This window comes from Monodelphis domestica, chromosome 7 (genome assembly GCF_027887165.1).
Source record: "Monodelphis domestica isolate mMonDom1 chromosome 7, mMonDom1.pri, whole genome shotgun sequence".
In the NCBI taxonomy this organism is placed as follows: Eukaryota; Metazoa; Chordata; class Mammalia; order Didelphimorphia; family Didelphidae; genus Monodelphis; species Monodelphis domestica.
The window spans coordinates 215,670,030-215,687,260 of NC_077233.1; the positions used below are offsets into that span (position 1 = coordinate 215,670,030).

Consider the following 17,231-nt stretch of genomic DNA (forward strand, 5'->3'; position numbering starts at 1 on the left):
GAGGGGGAGGGGAGTAGCTCCTCCTGAGTCTCTCTGCCTTCCTAGAAACAAACTCTGAGGGATATAGGGAAGGAGGGCAGCTGGGTGCCCACAGACAGTGCTCTGCATGCCATCTTTGGCACTGGTACCATAGGTTTGCCATCACTACCCTATATTAATTGACATTTCATTGCCCACCTTTTCCCTAAAAAACTTGCTTTCCAATCTAATCAACATTTATTAAGCATCTACTACATGCCAGGTACTGTGCTGAGTGTTGTAAGTAACAACAGGCTACTTACTTATCATGTTATTGTTTTGTATGATATTGGTGTTTTGGTGTCTATTTCATGGGTTTCCAATGGTACTGAGGAGGAGAAAGATAGAACCAGATTTAAGCTTCTGAAAACCAGTTCTCTTCTCCACCACCTTCTCAGCTCACTTGTATCCTTCTGGAATATGCTGGGACAGAAGAAACTTGGAAGAGAGTCAGGGCCTAGGACCACAAAAATCAAACATAAAAAGTTGTCTTTTGGTGAATGTTAGAAAGGATAGGAAGGGAGGCAGCTGGGTGACTCAATGGATTGAGAGCCAGGCCTAGAGATAGGAGGTCCTGGGTTCAAATTTGGCCTCAGACACTTCCTAGCTGTGTGACTCTGGGCAAGTCACTTAACCCCCATTGCTTAACCCAATACACAGTATTGATTCTAAGAAAGAAGGTAAGAGTTAAAAAAAAAGTACAGGAAGGCACAAGGTAGGTAGCAGCAGTTAGAGTCCCTCGACTCCTCATAGTCTCCTCAGTTTCTACTCCATAGAGCAGTTGTGAGATTCCAAAGAGACAATCTATATAAAACACCTTTGCAATCTTTAAAAATGTTGTAAAAAATCAATTATTATTCTGCCTAGCAGGAGAAGTAGAGGCATCACAGTGCCATAAAAAAAGCTCTGTATTTGGAGTCAGAGAACCTGTGCTCAAATCTCTGCTCTGTTTCTTATTTTCCATGTGACCTCATCAAAGTTCCTTAGCCTCTTTGGGCCTCAGTTTTCTCATCTATAAAAAGAGGGAATTGTACTTGATTTCAAAGGTGTCTTTCAAATCGAATTCATCATAAATATATACATCCAGGATCCCCTTGCTGGGGGGGGGGGGACAGGAACTGTTTTATTTTTATCTTTGTAACCCCCATTGCCTAGCACAATGTCTGGCACATAGCAGACATTTGATGAATGTTTGCTTTCTTGAATTGAATGGTGACATCACCATTTCCTGAGTCTTTGAATTTTCTCTACACAGCCTCCTAAGCCTTCATCACTTTGTAAAAATACTAATCAATTGAAAAATGCATTTATAATAAAATACTTAATGTTTATAGTGCCTGCTATTATGTCAGGCACTCTGCTAAGTGCTTTACCATTATTACATCATTTTATCCTCAATACAACCTGGGAGGTGAGTACTATTATTGTCCCCATTTAACAGATGAGGAAACTGAGGCAAATTGGCTTGCCCAAGTTCACATAGCTAGTGAGTGTCTGAGACTAGATTTCGGCTCAAGTCTTTTAATCCCAAAACCAACAGTCTTACCCACTGCACTGCCAGGCATTACATTAGGCACCAGGGGTACAAATACAAAAATAATATAGTCCCAAAGGAGAAAACATGTATGCATATAAATTAACAAAAAATAAATATAGGGGAATGTTGACTAAAGAATCAACTGTTGTGTAATATCCAGAGACTTGGTCTCAGAGTCAGGAAGACTTGAGTTCAAGACCTGCCTCTGACAAATTCTGGTAGTGTGACCCTAGAGAAGTCAGTCCTTTAACATCAGTAGCCCAGGCAGCTCCCCAAGATTGTACATTGGAGCAGATGCTGATCTACATTTAGCTTCTCAAGTCATGAAGCATTCATTAAGTATGTGCCAGGCACAGTGCCGAGCACTAAAGATTCAAAAAAAGGCAGAAACCATTCCCGCCCTCAAGGAGCTTACGTCAAATAGAGGAGACCATATCTAAGCAACTCTATAGAAACAAGATATATAAGTGGGTATTGGGAAAGGAATTTTGTGCACTGAGTTCCAAACACCAAAGAAATTTCAGGTGTGCTTCAGAGCAATTGGAGGGAAGAGGCAATAGCCCTGGACAATAAAGAAAGGCTTCCAGTAGGAGGTGGCATTAGAATTGGGCTTTGGAAGAAACTAGAGATTCTAAGAAGAGGAGAGGAAGAAAAGACATTGGGGAACAGCTTGCATAAGGGTCTCCACATAGAAGAAGGAACATGTGGATGATCTGGTTGTTTAGTCATTTTTAAATCATGTCTGATCCTTTGTGACCTCATTTGGGTTTTCTTGGCATAGATACTAAAGTGGGGTTTGCCAGTTCCTTCTCCAGCTCATTTTATGGATGGGGAAACTAAAAAAAAAAAAAAAATAGGGTTAAGTGACTTGCCCAGGATCTCACAACTAGTCTGTGTCTGAACCCAGGAAGATGAGTTTTCCTAAGTCCAGGTCCAACACTATTTGGTGTACTGCCCAGCTGGCTATTACCTGGACCTCCACCCTGTTCTTTCCTAAGGCTCAGTGACGAGGTAATCTCCTTTTTCACCAATTGTATGTCTGTTATTCTTCGGCCATAGGAAACTGCTGCCCAGGCCAGAAACGGAGGAGGAATTTTTAAGGGTGTGCCGCCAGAAGGAGAAAGAGCTAGAAGCCCTCCCCTGTCTCTATGCCTCAGTGGAGGTTGACATGTGGAGCAGCGTGGAGGATTTAATCCGCGTCATCAAGGAGAAGATAGGAGAGGAGCAACACAAAACCATCTGGATTGATGAAGACCAGCTGTAAACCAGGCATCCCTCATGTTGAACTGGGCTTGTCAGTGATGGGCAGGCCCTGACCAAGCAGAGTTTGGGCAGGCCCTGACCAAGCAGAGTTTGGGCAGGTAGAGTCCCCCCAGGGCATTGCTCGGGGCTCCCCGGTGCTTCTTGGCCAGCTCTGTTCTGCAGATGGAGCAAACCCAGCTGGGAGGACCTACTTGGGCCTCTGGGTAATAGGAGCCCAGTACTGAACTTCCCCTTAGTAAGCTGTCCCACCACAGGATCCCACTCCCCTCCCTTCCCCCCGGCCCAAGGGCAACAGCAGCTGTTCTAACCATGGGAATGGAAGAAAGAGTGGGAGGGAGTTAGGAGTAATTTATTCCGCACACTGCCTGGACCCCATCCCAGTCGTTTCGCACTCCTGACGTTATCAGAGCCCAGAAATCTTCCGAGACATGGACTCAGCCAAAGGACATTGAATCTAAGGCCCCTTCTAGATCAGACTAGCATTTGAATGTAATTCACCAGGGACTCTGCTCGACATCCAGTCATACTGGGCACCCCTGAAAGCAAGACCACTTCTCTCATCTGTGGTCCTTTCTGGGGGTATGTGTGTGGGTAGCCTGGCCAGGCTGGAGAGACGTTGCATTGTCCTGGTATTTGTTTTTTGCATTAAAGTACCCTATGGCCTGAATTCTCTGACATTCGTTGCTTTTACAGTTAGCAGGAACTTCCAGTAGCCCCTCTCCTCACTCTAACCCCACTTCCAGCATTAGAAATTAAATTCTGCATCCTTAAGCGAACATTTCATAAAGGGCTCCAAGCATCTTATTAAGTGCAGGATAACAAGATTTCCCTGGGTAGTAGGGAGGCCACAGGCAGTCTAGGTTCCCAGGGTCTTAGGGGGCTGGCAGGAACCTCAGAGGGCATCTAGTCCAACTAACCCCCTTGTTTTATAGGAGAGAAAACTGGAATCCAGAAGGGGGCTGTGACAGCCCAAGATTATACAGGTAATCAGTGGCAGAGCTGGAATCTGGACCTCCAAGCCTTTGACTCCGTGGCTCTTTCCCCCTACCCTGTGCTTTCCCCATCAAAGTCTAACTGTAGAATCCTAGGATCATAGATTTAGAGCTAAGAGGGGCCTCAGAGGCCATAAATCCTGGTCTTTATCTTAGTTGAGCTGTCTTCAACCCCCTGCATATTACTCCTTTGCTCATCTGGGCACCCCTTTGGAAACTGCCACCACCAGGTTTAAAGCTCTGGTTTTAAGCCATGAACTAAAAGGACCAGCATTCTACTCCCTGACAGTTACCTTCATTTCCTCCTCTTGAGGGAATCTGCCCAGAACAACCTTCCCTCCTCCCATTAACCAAAAAGTCTGGATACCAGAAGGCCATGGTTAGGTGTGGATTTTTTAAAAACAACAATTGGGTCCAACTAAACCTTTGGTTTTATTGTATAGGATCAAAGAGAAAGAGAAAGGAGGAGCCTTAGAAGCCATCTGATCCAAGTCCCCTCTTTCACAGATGAGGAACAAAGGCCCAGAAATATTAAGTGACTTATCCAAAGACATAGGACTTAGACCAAAGGATTCCAAAGGGGAAGGGAATGAGCTTTTATTAAAAACTTACTATGTTCCAAGCACTGTGCTAAGCACTTGATGAATATCATTTCATCCTCCCAATGACCTTGAGAAGTAGGTACTATTATTACTCTAATTTTACAGATGAGGAAATTGAGGCAGTCAGAGCCTAATTGACTTGTCCAGAATTGCACAGCTAGTAAACATCTAAGGTTGAATTCAAACTCAGATCCTCTGCCTCCAGGCTCAGGACTCTATCTATCTGCCCCATGTACTCTTTGCTCCAAGTCCACCACTCTACCCACTACAGCATATTGCCTCTCAATGTATGTAGGACATTGAGAAGCAGATGACAATGAAATAAAAATGGTTTTAATCCCCTTTTATAAGGAATTTGCTTCCTTAGCCCCAACTATGGCACCCTGGGCATAATATCCCCTGCCATCCTGTAGTTTGAATAGAAGGAGGGAGAGAAGGTAAGGAAGAAACTAGGAAGAGCACAAAAAGGGAACATGGGAGGAAAAGGAGGGAGCAAGCAAGGGGGAACATTTGGAGCACTTTGCACCTACTTAACAGTGAAGGAGCAGGATTAAGGCAAGAACCTGTGAATTCCTCCACCTGCTGAGAAGTGTTTGGGGCTATTGTTAGGTTGTCTGGCCTGCCTGATTTTGAAACCAGCTCTATTACTCTCACCCTATTTGGTCTCAGTAAGAGGAACAGTTTCTCCTTGAGATGTTTATTCTTGGTAGCTTACAGTCCCTGGCTCCTTGTACTATGAACCTTCCCTGTCTTTGCTTTGTTTTCTCTCGGTCTAGCTTCTCCATCTATGCTAGCTGCTCCTAGTCCTGAAGACAGGACCTTCTCCTAGAGATTGGAGATTGGCAAACAGTCCCTTTCTTTCTGCTTTTCTGGGGATGGTGGACTTAAACGCTACAAACATAGCAGGAGTGAGCATGCACTACTGAAATTAGAAGGGGCTCCCATTCTCTGGGAGTGCTCTGAGCCTGAGGTAGGAATATTGCTAGGAAAGGACAACTTGCTTTCCCACAACGCCATGGAACCCAGGGGGCAGACATTGATTAGGGGAGAGTAGGGCTAAATAGAAAAAGGAAGTCCTGTCAGGCATGAAATGTTGGCAGGGCAACGTGGCATTGATCAGGGGTTCGGGCAGCCTCCAAGAGTACCTGAGCCAAACAGAGGTAGGAGATGCAGCCTTTCTGGTCAGGCTGTTCTGACGCATGAAACACATAGAACCAGGGTTCAGGCAGAGCTGCCCACACACTACTTGGACTTCCCCTTATTGTTGCTGTGAGTCTGTTTGTGCCAAGGTAAAGGAAAGGGATGTATCCCTTTGCTAACAAGTTAGCAGAATAGAATTATAATTCTGTCTTTATGCACTTCATAAAAAGATAGCAAGATATCTTTAATGGTTATCCACATTGAATTTGATTCAGTTGAACAAATGAATGGGATGGGGGGGTGTAATAGATGATATTTGAGGTATATTTGATGGATACATGATAACTAATAGATCAGGTAGTTATCTTCTTTGCCTACCCTCCTCCCTTTTATACTTCCCTTTCTCCCTCTTCCAATCTCCCTTACTCCCCTCTTCTTCCCTTCAGTTTCCCCTTCCCCCTTCTTCAGCCTCCTTCTAAGTCACTCAGGGCGAACTATGATGTTTCAGAAGAAATACTCTTTTCTCTTCTTTATCTTAAGTAAGGGTTTATTGGGGAAAACAGGAAAGATGGAGGATAAGGTAAGAAAAGTGGGATTTCCCTATTATCTACAGTAAGTGTAAGGTTGGAGGATACTGAGAGAAATGGCAATTCAGTCACTAGCATGAAACAGAGCCAGTCAGAGAGAGATATATGGACTATTGTCCTTCTTCTGCCTTCAAATCAGCCAAGCCACCTCCAGCTTGGTTATCCCAAGTCCCAAAGATAAACCCAGCTTCTTCCTTCAGATCAACCAGAAGCCCAAAGACCTCCAAATAGTCACCATTGGCTTGGCTCCAAACTGCTTTTTCCGGTAACATTCCAAATGGAATTTTCCTTTGATTGACAGCTGATCAAGCTCCAGCTTCTTGTCTTGCTGCATGCCTTGTAATTTCTCTCCTCCACAGGGGGTGAGTATTTATTAAGTACATATAATGTGCCAAGAACTGTGCTGAGCTCTGGGAATACTAAAAAAAAATTTTATTAAAATAGACAGTCCCTCCCCTCAAGGATTTTTTATTCTAATGAGGAAGGACAATATATATATATATATATATATATATATACATACATGTATGTATATGTGTGTGTGTGTGTGTGTGTATGAGTGCCAACCAGAGTAGGATATTTTGTTCTGAGAGATGGGAAGTGGAGGTAAGAGAAAAGGTAAAGTGGTAGCAGGTATATTGTGATGTGGCTTGGCTGGAGAAGATGAGATGTGAAACTGAAAAGGGTCTGGGGTCTAGAGTCAGCCAGTAGAGCTAAGCAGGCAAGTTTGGGAAAATCCAGTGGCCAATCTAACGGGTTGAGCCTAGGGCAGAAACTCCAAAAATGAAGGGATTAATTTCTCCAGGACCTGGAGGAGGGATTCCAGAAGGTACAATATGGAAGTTAAAGATTCAGGGTCGGTATATAGGGTATCAGATCAGGTAGAGTCAGTTGGCAATGGCAGAGAGTGAGATAAGAGTCAGTGGAAGATTAGATGGGATGGGAAACTACCAAGAGTTAAAGGGTCCAGAGACAGCTATGCATGTGATGAAAAATTGGCCTCAGAGTCAGAAAGACCTGAATTCAAGTCCAAACTCTGATGCAAACTATGGGACCTGGAATCGATCATTTAATCTAAGGCTGAATTTCAGAGCACATGTGAATCTTTATTGGAAGAGAACATTTCCACCAGATTCAGATTTGTTTTTAAACAAAATATATGGGACAGCTTGGTGGCTCAGTGGATGGAGAACCAGGCCTAGAGACAGAAGGACCTGGGTTCATATCTGGTCTCTAACAATTCCTGTGTGACCTGGGCAAATCACTTAATCCACATTGCCTACCCCTTACCTCTCTTCTGCCTTAGAACCAATACTTAGTATCAATTCTTTTTTTTTAACCCTTACCTTTTTTTTTATTTTGTACTGTTATTTTTTTTTTTTAGGAAAAACTGTACTGATTTTATTTAATTAATTAATTTAGAATATTTTTCCAAGTTTACATGAATCATGTTCTTTTCCTCCCTTTCTCAACCCCCCCCCCATATCTAATGAGCAATTCCACTGGGTAAAAACCTTTACCTTCTGTCTTAGAATCAATACTATGTATTGGCTCCAAGGCAGAAGAGCAGTAAGGGCTAGGCAATGGGGGTCAAGTGACTTGCCCAGGGTCACACAGCTGGGAAGTGTCTGAGGCCAAATTTGAATGGAGGACCTCCAGTCTCTAGGCCTGGTACTTAGTATCAATTCTAAGACAGAAAGTAAGGATTTTTTTTTTAAAGCTAGCCATGTGAGTTCTGTTAGTTGCTGGTCCTTTCTTTATGTGCAGTTCCATTGCACATATTGTATTGGAGATTGGGGATAACTCGTGCTACTACTCCGTGCTTGGCCTCAGGGTAAGATTTCATGGTTATAAACCATGAACTCATCTGCAAAGTGAGGAGGCATCATGCCCAGACAACTAATCTTGAAGGCAAAGCTCTTCAGGTCAGTTCTTGGCTCTAATATTCCATTTGAAGACCTTGGAAATTAAGAGAAGAGAAATCAGAGGAATCAGTGACCAGCTTCACTGTTTCAAAAGCTCCTTCCTCTCCATCACACCTATATTTCAAGCCCATTTCAGGCCTGATGGATTCCTTGCAGGCCCGTATAATGTGGGACAGGCCACGTAGGCAAAGGAAATTTCTTCTCAACTAAAATGTCCTTCCAGAGTAAATTGAAGAATCCTCCTGTTGCTGGAACTGCCCCTGGAAACAAATTTGATGTTGTGGAGAGAAAAAGGCCATGTTTCTCAAGGTCCTCCTGTGCTTATTTAAGGCCAAATAAACCGCTAAATGTTGGGAGTTGAGGGCTGGAAGGACTTCAACTTCTATCTTGTTAAAAGCTGAAGTTAAACAGTAAATTTTCTCCAAGCTGAGGCATTGTGTTTGTACTTAGAAACAGCGTTTCCCTGTAAAGCACTTAGCACAGAGGGGATAGACGTGCTTGGAAAAAGCCACTGGAGTAAAAGCTTGCTGATTTATTTTGATTTTTGCTGATTTCATTTCTGAATCCTTTGTCTGTCCCATTGTGTGCAGCAGGGCCAAACACATGCCTTCCATTAATCCGCATTGAGTGGGGAAGGGGCCTGGGCACAGCAATGGGTTTAACTTTGGGAATGAGAGCTGAAGGTGCTTTGGGTATCTTAAAGGAATTTAAAGCATGTTCAGGCATCCTGAGATGGGCTCTATGGTCTATGCTAAGAAGACCAGGGAGAAGGGGGGGCTTGGCAAAGAGAAGAGATGAGGGGGCTGGAAAGGAAGCACCCTGCCCATGAAATGCTGCTAAGGTTAGCAGGGCACAGCTCTGAACCCCAGAAAATTAGACTGGGGGAAAATTTCAAAGGAGCCTCATGACACAGTCTTACCCTAACTTTCTGCCCCCCTTGTGAGGCTTCAGGGGAACCAGTAAGAGTCAATACATGAAGCCAAGTTAGAAAGAGGTTCCGGTAGGGATTGGAGGAACAAGGATGGGATGAGAAGTGGGCAGCCACAGAAGCCTCCACAAAATTTGTCTGGAGATCAGCTCCAGTTTTTGCCAAAAGAAACTGATGGAAACCGATTTTCTATTTCCAAAGTCATTTATATTAAGCCACTTGCAAATGACCCAGGGATGTCAGGGACCCCACAGGGAGCCAAAGAGCTGTTCTAAACAAACTGGCTGGAGAACTGAGGGGCTGGTAACCCGGATGCCCTACCGAGGCTGCCACAAGGATTAGGATGACAGGAGAGAGGCTGTGCCAGGCTGATAAATACAAGCGGGGTGGTTATGTTCACCTTCAGATGGCATTGCTTCAGACTCAGGGAGCACAGTATCACTCAGGGACTGCCACTGCAGAATCCTCAAATTCTGCCAACTTGGGGTTTTTGGGGAAGCAATGGCAGGGTCTATGGGATGTCATTACCCTCTTTGAGCCCAAGATGGCTTTCCTGGGCACTGGGATTTAGGAGCTGGGGGAGGCAGGCCCTTAAGACACAAATATAACAAGTAATAAGGAAGGACTCTCTTCAATATTGCTACTTGTTTCAGTTTTAAATGTAGTTATGATGATCTTAATTTCAATGGTTATATTTTATTTTTGTGTCACCTTCATTTCAAAATTGACCCCCCTCTCACCTAACCTGTGAGCAAAATTAAAAAAGAAAAAGGAGAAGAAGTTAAGCCAAAGCAATCTATCCAGAATTTGTAGTCCAGAATCTATACCCTTGGTTCTCTACCTCTGCAAAGAAAAAAAAAGGAAATGCATGTTTTTTTTTTCCATAGCCAATAAGAATTTTTTCTTGAAACCCTTATTTTCTGTCTTATTTACAACTCTAAGACAGAAGGGCAAGGCTGAGGCAAATGGGGTTAAGTGACTTGCCCAGGGTCACATAGCTAGGAAGTGTCTGAGGCCAGATTTTCACCCAGGTCCTTCTGATTCCAGACCTGGTACTCTGTCCACTGTGCCACCTAGCTGCCCCCAGTAAGAATTTTTTAATAATCTACTGTATGCCATGCAGCATGCTAGGCACTAGGAATACATTCATTAAGAAGAATGAAACATAGTCATTGACTTCAAGGACAATGGAGGAAACAATGTGTAGGTATATAAATATACATAAAAATATACAAAATAAATACAAGAGAATTGGAAGGAGAGTAACAGCTTAGGGCATTAGCAAAAGTGTCATGTAGATGGGAACTTTCCCTGCTACATCAGTCCATCTTCTCAGCTTCTATGTAGTATAGTAAAAACTCAGAACTTCTGGTGAACAATAACATGCAGAGGGCACGATTTTCAAACCTTGCCTGGAGCACACAAATACCTTGTCTGGTCCCTGGTGGATATGTCATGGGGATGTGGCTGGGCACAGCCAGACGTTCCGTTCAGCATCACCACAGTAAAGTCTGTGGCCATGTGACCTGCCATTAGAACCAACCAATAAGGCAGAACTAGCTCTTAGAAGAAACTGAGCAGATGAAGGAAAAGAACAAAGTCCCTATAAAAGTTGGCATTCTGTGGTTAAATAGTCCCTGGACAGAGTTGTCCGCTCCATTTTTCAGGTCCTTTCCAACTTCATTTCTCTGAGCCATTGTTTGAATACTTCCTGTGCCTCTGCTTGGGGGATTCCAACCCTCCCATCCTCTTTATCCATTTATGGTTTCTGTTATACTTCTCCAGCAAAGACAGACGAGACCACAAGGACTAAGTTTTTTCAGAAGACTAGCAAAGGTCCTACCTCATACTTAGAGCATAGGCTCAGAGCTGGGAGGTCATCTAGTCCAGCTCCCTTATTCTACTACTACTACTACTACTACTACTACTACTACTACTACTACTACTACTACTACTACTACTAGTACTACTACTATCACTACTACAAAAGTAAAGTATTAGACTAATGAAAGTAAACACACACACACACACACAACTGCCAATAAAAGAAATATGTTATGGCTCCATGTAGAATTCTAGAAACAGAATTCTGTTTTTGTCGCAGGCTTGCTGTGTGACCATGAACTAAGAAACCTTACCTCTGCAAAAAAAAAAGGCAACCCTAGGTTTGATGTGAGAAAGACTTCCTAACAATCAGAGTTATTCCAAAATACAACTGGCTGTGTTGGGAGGTAGTGAGTCTCCTCTCACTGGGGTTCTTTTGCGAAAAGCTAGATAAATATATTGTAGAAAGGATCTTTGTCTAGGAATGGCCGATAAGGTCTCTTCTACTTTGGAATCCTGTCATCCTGTATTTTCATTCTTCTTCAGCATGATTGCTCAGCTACAATCAAGCCTATTAACTTAAAAAGAATGCCTTACTTTCTGTGTTAGAATTGATCCTGAGTATGGGTGCCAAGGCATAAGAGCAGTAAGGGCTAAGTAACTGGGGTTAAATGGCTTGACCCAGGATCACATAACTAAGAAGAGTTTGAAGTCACATTTGAACCCAGGACCCCCCCCCCCATCTCCAGGCCTGGATCTCTATTCCCTAGGCTGGCCTGAATCTCTATCCCCTAAGCCACCAAACTGTCCCACCAATTAACTTTTTACTTATTCATTCCCATCTTCATTTCTTCTCATTCGGTCCTCTTTAGAATGGCCTCCATATTAGTCTCTCTACATCCCATAGTTTCTGATAGGAGAGTTCTCCCAAGCATCAATGCTTCTTCACCCAGGAAAGAGGCTCAGGTCAAGGAAGTAGCTTTCTTTAGAATATATCCAACACCAACAAAATCATTTGGAGTTTTCTATGCCTTAGACTTCTGACAGCTCTACACAAAGGCCTGGTAAAGGAAAATTACCTGGGGGTGGTGGGGAGCAAACAAAGCACTGGGAAACAAGCCTAGAAATGTACACTGAATGACATCCAGGAGCCCCAGCCCCTGCAACCATAATGCTCTGTTCTGGTACAACAGAGGTCTTCTCAGTCTGCGCTCTCTCTCCTCTAAAACTGAAAAGTAGGGATAGCCTCAAAATCCCAGGACTGCACTCCTGATTCTGGTGGTTTTAGTGCAAGTTGGGGCAGAACTCTGGAGTATTAATAGCCTAAGGTTGTTATCTGCCCCTAGCTTACACCTTTGCTGACCTGCTTTCCTTGCTGAGCCAACACACATGCTTTGTCACCGTTGACTGTCATTCCTTCCATATCTGCCTTTTATTCAAGCCTATGTGAAGGTGAACCAGAGAAGCACCCAGGAGTGATTCATGAGGGATATCAGGTAGGCAGAACTGGCCCTGGGCTTAAGTCCTCTGCTGATCCCACTTCACTAGAAGTAACAAAGTATAGGAAGCTTTTGCCCAGCTCAGACTCTTCCTTTGGCCCATTAATTTTGTTGACCTTTACTTTGGCCCTAAATGTTTTATTCTTGTCTCCAAGCTTGGCTCTCCTTGTGTCTCTACAGCCACTCTCTCCTTGCTTCTGGTCCTACTTGGATTCTGTACCAAAAGCTTGATGTGGATCTTTTCCTCTACATTGTTTAACTCAAATCCTTTACCTCTTGAAAAAATTATTTCAGGTTTAGGATCATAATTTTAGACTAGGTAGGGGCCTCAAACTCCATCCAGTTCATACCCCAGTATTATAGCTTTCTACATAGGTAATAAGCATCAGAGGCAGAATTTGAACTCACATCTTCTCATTCCTGAGCTGATGTCTTTTTTTTTTAATTCTTACCTTCCATTTTAGGATTAATACTGTGTATTCCAAGGCAGAAGAGTTATAAGAGCTAGGCATTGGGGGTTAAGTGACTTGCCCAAGGTCACACAACTAGGAAGTGTCTGAGACCAGGTTTGAACCCAGGTCTTCCTACTCCAAGCCTGGCACTCTGTCCACTATGTATCTTGCCTCCACTCCCTCATATTATTTAAAATAATTTTTGTCTCCTCACATAAAATTTAGGTACCTCAAGAGTAGAAGCTATTTCGTTTATATCTTATTTGTCCCATCTTCTCTGGCCTGCCTTTACCCCCAGACCATTGCTCTACACACAGTAACCAATCAATAAATTGTGTTGACTTCATTTGTAGACGAGATTGGAAAAAATCCTCACTGAGTACCTTGTAACGAAATATGGAGCTAATTGAAAATGTCCTTGTGTTATGATAAAGAAAACTTCCTGATAGAGGATCATAGATTTATGACTTAGAGGTCATTTAAGACAACTTCCTTCATTTAAAAAAATGAGGAAACTGAGGTCCAAGTTAAGAGACTTGCCCAAAGTCACAGAGCGAATAAGCATCAGAGACAAATCTTCTGACTTCAGACCTAGAACCCTTTCTTTGGGTTTTTTTTTTATTCTTTTTAGCCTTTACCTTCTGTCTTAGTAACAACTCTATGATAGAAAGACAAGGGCTAGGCAAAAAGAGTTAAGTGACTTAACCAGGGTCACACAACTAGGAAGTATCTGGGGCCACATTTGAACCCATCACTCTATCCTCTGTGCCACCTCGCTGCCCCCTACTCTTTCCTTCTACTGTAAAACAAGGCATTCCAACATGGCATGAGAAGTTGGAATTGCCTTGAGGAATGGCAGTACTAGCCATCGCCATAGACCTTGGGACAGTATGATGTCTGGACACACAGTTGTGTTGCCTTCAGCTGAGTGAAGAAGAAGAGGTGAAGAGCTTGTTGCTCACAGTGATGCATTCAGCTGCTTCAGGCTGCCTTTGCACAGAGCAAATAACCTTTTCCCAAGTCCTGCCCACCACCTTCTATCTTCCATGTTTCTTCCCCAACCCTCCCCTCTGTCCTTTAATGAGCTGTTTGGGAACTCCAATCATTCTTCTGCCTTGCCCTTACATGTGATATCTCTCTGGTTAAAAAACTTGCCTCTGACCTTTGACTATGTTATAGCATCTTCTATGGCTTTTCCTGACTGACATTGTTTTCAGGCCAAGACTTGTCTCCTTGAGGCCTGCTGCCTTGCTTATTTCATGAACTCACAGCTATTAATCACTCACTAATCTGACAAGGGAGGCGATAGTTACACTATAGTTGTAGAACTGGGCTTTGAATTGGAAAGAGCTTGGTTCAAGTCCTGCCTCTGACACAAACTAGTTATGTGAGAATTGATAAGCCTTTTGACTGCCTTATGCCTCACTTTCCCCATTTGTAAAATGATGCTCCCCCTCCAAAGTCCTATGTTGAACTAGAGAGACTCTAAAGTCCCTTCCAGCACTAAACCCATCATCCTATGAGCTTCTCTGTGCCCCTGGCAACTCTCTAAGACTCTAAATAATATATTGGCTGCCAGGCTACTTTGGCAGAGGGAGTTTTTCTACCAGAAGTTTCCCTCACTGATTTAATCACAGGTTCAGACACTTCTCCCCCTGCTTCCCATCCCCAATCCCCGTTTGGAGCTATTGGGAAGCAAAGGACCACTCCCTCCACATCCCCCAATGATCCCTCCAATTTCAGACTTCTGAGGCTAATTCTGATGGGACAGTACCCTGAGGAGGTTTGGGGATGATGCTGGAAACCATGGTGGAAGAGTACAACTAAAATGTTGGTCTGGGTGCAAGAGATTCCTTTGAGACAATCTTGTTATTGTAGGGCACAACCCAAAGCACTGCCAACCAGCTGGAATCGAAGCAGATTGGCTTATAGAAGACCAAACTGGCCTGTATGTGGTGGTAAGAGGGAGAGAGACGAATACAGTACAGAAGTCAACTGGAAAATGTCCTTGTGTTACTAAAATAAAGGTTCCCCCCATCCCCGTATTATAGGATCATAGATTTAGAACTGTTGGGATCTTAAAGGCCTTCTAATCTGATCCTCCTCTTTTCACTGATTAGGAAACTGAGGCCCAAAGTCAGCTCCTCACCCAAAGTGACCGAAGCAGTTAGCATTAGAGACAGGATTCAAACCCAGGTCCTCTGACTCCAGACCTCCCTCTATACTAGGAGGCCTCCTACTATCACATATATCCAATGGATTTGCCTCAAGGAATGTCAAGACTAGCCATTCCCATGGACCTTGGGTCAACTCACTGACTGAACCCACATCTGTGTTACTGTAGCTGATGGGGAAATGACTAGTTTTCTATTATGAAAGCTATTTCAGGCTTCCTTTGCCTAAAACAAACTGTCCTTTCCCAAGTCCTGCCCACCTACCCTCCAATCTCCATGTTGCTTTCCTAAACCTATTCTGTGTCCTTTTTTCCTTTTCTTTTAAACCCTTCCCTTATGTCTTAGAATCAGTACTAAATATTGTTTCCACAGCAGAAGAGCAGTAAGAGCTAGACAATTGGGGTTTAAGTGACTTGCCCAGGGTCACACAGATAAGGAAGTGTCTGAGGTCAGATTTGAACCCAGACCCCCATTTCCAGGCCTGGTTCTCAGTCTACTGAGCCACCTAGCTGCCACCCTCTGTGTCTTTTAATGGGCTACTTGGGAATTCAAGTCAAATCAAATCAATAGTATTTACTATATGCTAAGTAGTACAGTGGATAGAGTTTTGGACCTGGAGTCAAAAAAGACTTATTTTCCTGAATTCAAATTTGACTTCAGATGACTTACTTAGTTGCATGACTCTGGGCAAGTCACTTTTTTACCCTGTTTGCCTTAGTTTCCTCGACTGCCAAATGAGCTGGAGAAGGAAAAGGCAAGGGGTAGCTTGGTCACTCAATAGACAGAGAGCCAGGCCTAGTTATAGAAAGATATGGGTTCAAATTTGGCCTCAGATGCTTCCTAGCTGTGTGACCCTGGGAAAGTCTCTTAATCCCAAATTGCCTAGCCCTTACCTCTCTTTTGCCTTGGGAACTTAATACTTAATATCCATTTTAAGGCAGAAGGTAAAAATGAAAAAAAAAAAGGAAATGGCAAACCACTTCAGTATCTCTGCCAAGAGATACTGCCAAGAAAACCCCAAATGAGGTCACAAAGAGAAGAGTTGGACATGACTGAGTAACAACAATGTGCTGAACACTGTGTTAAGTTCTAGGGATGCAAATACAAACGAAAAAGAAAGCTAGCTCCTGCCCTCAAGGCCAGAAGACAAAGGACCCTGAAAGTAGAGGAGGGGGGAATGAGAGGAGGGGAGACAAACAAGGAAGGGTGGTGATGAAATCCAAAGAATGAAGCTCAGCAGATCTGTGCCCTTCCTCAAAATGACATCATTTTCCTGCTTAGTCCACTGTACATTGACAGGATGTACAGGACCTACCGACGCTAGGTAGCACAGTTGTGGTCTTGCAGTATGGTCTTCTGCCCTGGCGTCATCACTGTGGGATGGGAGGTGATGATGTTCACTGGAACCATGTTAGTCCATAGTCAAGGCCCGGGATCTCTGTGGACCACACTAATAATAAATCCTGACTGGAGAAAGAAACGATGATACTAATTATGGTTGAGTCTAGCCTAGAGCCTCCTGTCCAAGGAGAACATCTGAGCTCATGCACTCCTGATTGCCTTTCCCTGAAGAAGGAATTCTCCTATTGGGCTTCTAGTCTCTAGAATGGAAACAAGATGGAATGCTTTGACCTTGGCCTTGACTTTGGTCTCCTGTCTGTCCTTTTCCTGGATTCATGATTAAAGGCATTGCTTTGGCTGCAGAGCAGCACCTCGAAGTGCTGGATGATGTCAGATTTACACATCCCAGGTTGCTTCTGGGATACTCACAGTTGTGGGTTTTCAGCGGCTCCCCACAGCATCAGGGTGGCCCTCACTGGAAAGAGTGAATAGAGAAGAGGTTTCTGGATTCGTTGCTCTTGTGACCTGAGAGTCAGGCGTCTCCAAATGAGGGTTGTCACTCTCCAGCTGTTAGCTGAACCCTGGCTTCTAGTTTCAATTTAAAACCCCAGGAACCCAAACTGAGAACAACAGGAAGTTCCTCTCCGGGCCCATTTCTCACACATGCTCAACCCAACTTCTTTTGCTGTTCCTCTGCCTTAGAAAAAACTCTGATGTTCATGTTACTCAAAAGCTTCTCTGGGGTTAAATATGCCTTTAGTCACTGGAAAAAAAAAACTTTAAAAACAGATGGTGAGTGATATGAAAACAGTGGGAGGGCACATATCAAAACCCAGCCAACTGCTTCCTTCTCTATCTCTCTTGCCACTTGAATAGCTATTAGTATCAAAAACGAATTAATAATTGAAGAACAAGCAGCCATATTGATTTTATCCTAAACCAGAAAGAC

General features: G+C 43.6%; 1 protein-coding gene across 1 annotated transcript in view; it reads left to right on the forward strand.

Moving 5' to 3' along the window:
• The window catches only part of CARD11 (caspase recruitment domain family member 11), a 142,792-nt gene extending 139,307 nt beyond the window's left edge, over nt 1-3,485 (forward strand). Inside the window, exon 24 of the mRNA XM_007498411.2 lies at nt 2,615-3,485. Coding sequence (XP_007498473.1) covers nt 2,615-2,819 — 205 coding nt within the window. The 3' untranslated portion in view covers nt 2,820-3,485. The remainder of the gene's footprint in view (nt 1-2,614) is intronic.
• The last annotated feature ends 13,746 nt before the right edge of the window (nt 3,486-17,231 follow it).